General features: G+C 64.6%; 1 protein-coding gene across 1 annotated transcript in view; it reads left to right on the forward strand.

Annotated features, from left to right (window-relative positions):
• AHDC1 (AT-hook DNA binding motif containing 1) overlaps window positions 1-1,445 on the forward strand; it is a 57,365-nt gene extending 55,920 nt beyond the window's left edge. Inside the window, exon 4 of the mRNA XM_029963025.1 lies at window positions 4-1,445. Coding sequence (XP_029818885.1) covers window positions 4-1,417 — 1,414 coding nt within the window. The 3' untranslated portion in view covers window positions 1,418-1,445. The remainder of the gene's footprint in view (window positions 1-3) is intronic.
• The last annotated feature ends 6 nt before the right edge of the window (window positions 1,446-1,451 follow it).

Raw genomic sequence — 1,451 nt, forward strand, 5'->3', positions numbered from 1 at the left:
GAGCTCGGAAGCCTTCAGCCAGCTCTACAACCCGGGCTTCGAGTGCCACCTCAACGAGCCCAATGTCATCCTGGACATCTCCAACTACACCCCGCAGAAAGCCAAGCAGCAGACGGTCTCCGAGACCTTCTCCGAGTCCTCCTCCGACAGCACCCAGTTCAACCAGCCGGCCGGTTACCGGCGCGCCAACAGCGAGGCATCTTCCAGCGAGGGCCAGTCCAGCCTCTCCAGCCTGGAGAAGCTGATGATGGACTGGAACGAGGCATCCTCCGCCCCCGGCTACAACTGGAACCAGAGCGTCCTCTTCCAGAGCAACTCCAAGCCCGGTCGAGGCCGACGGAAGAAGGTGGATATGTTCGACACCTCCCACCTGAGCTTCTCCTCCTCTTCCTCCTCCTCCTCCGTGTACCCCGCCAAGAGGAACACGGGACCCCGGCAGCCCCGGGGTTCCCGGGGGGCTTGTGCCTCCAAGAAGGAGAGGGGGACGGGCAAGGCCAAGTTCCCCACTAAGTCGCAGGCAGTGAACCCCCTCTTCCAGGAGAGCACGGACCTGGGCTTGGACTACTACAGCGGGGACAGCAGCATGTCCCCCCTGCCCTCCCAGTCCCGGGGCTTCGGGGTGGGCGAGCGGGAGCCCTGCGACTACGCCGGCCCCTACTCCATGAACCCCTCCACCCCCTCGGACGGGACCTTCGTCCAGGGGTTCCAGAGCGACTCCCCCGGCTTGGGGCAGCCAGATTTGGAGAGCAAGCACTTCCCTGCCCTCCCGCACCAGCTGGCGGCCCCCGGCCAGCAGACTGTCTTCGAGGCCGGCTTGCAGAAAGCCTTCTCGCCCAACTGCTCCCCGACCTTGGCCTTCAAGGAGGACCTCCGGGCGGGCAGCATCCGGAAGCTGCCGGCCTGCGACTCGCTCAAACACAGCATGCAGGGGGGGGCCCTGCCGCACGCCCCCCACCTGGCCTGCCGCGACCTCCCCATGCCTCAACCGCACTACGACTCCCCCAGCTGCAAAAACCCCCCGTACTGGTATTCCCCCAACGCCAGCACCCGGAGCCCTTCGTACGACGGCAAAGCGGGGGCCGGGATGCTGGTGGACTTCATGGGCAGGACGGACCCCCCGTGTCTGAACCCCCACTTGAGCAGCCCGAGCGGCACCCACCCCTCCAAGGGCGAGAAGGAGCCCTTGGAGATGTCCCGGGCTCACCACCGAGGACCCTACGCTTGTCCCCTGATCAATGACTTGAACATCTCCCCCGTACCGAGAGACTCAATGCTGCAGCTGCAGGACAACTACAGGTACCCCAGTTTTGCACCCCAAGGGCACCCCGTCATGGCCCCCACCCAGAAGAGCGGGTTTTTGGGACCCATGGTAGAGCAACAACACCCTGAGGACACTTTTACGGTCACCTCATTGTAGTGTCTGCTGACGTGCCAACCGGACAACGAGGTTT

Source organism: Manacus vitellinus, unplaced genomic scaffold (genome assembly GCF_001715985.3).
Source record: "Manacus vitellinus isolate BGI_N305 unplaced genomic scaffold, ASM171598v3 scaffold_52_pilon, whole genome shotgun sequence".
Taxonomy (NCBI): domain Eukaryota; kingdom Metazoa; phylum Chordata; class Aves; order Passeriformes; family Pipridae; genus Manacus; species Manacus vitellinus.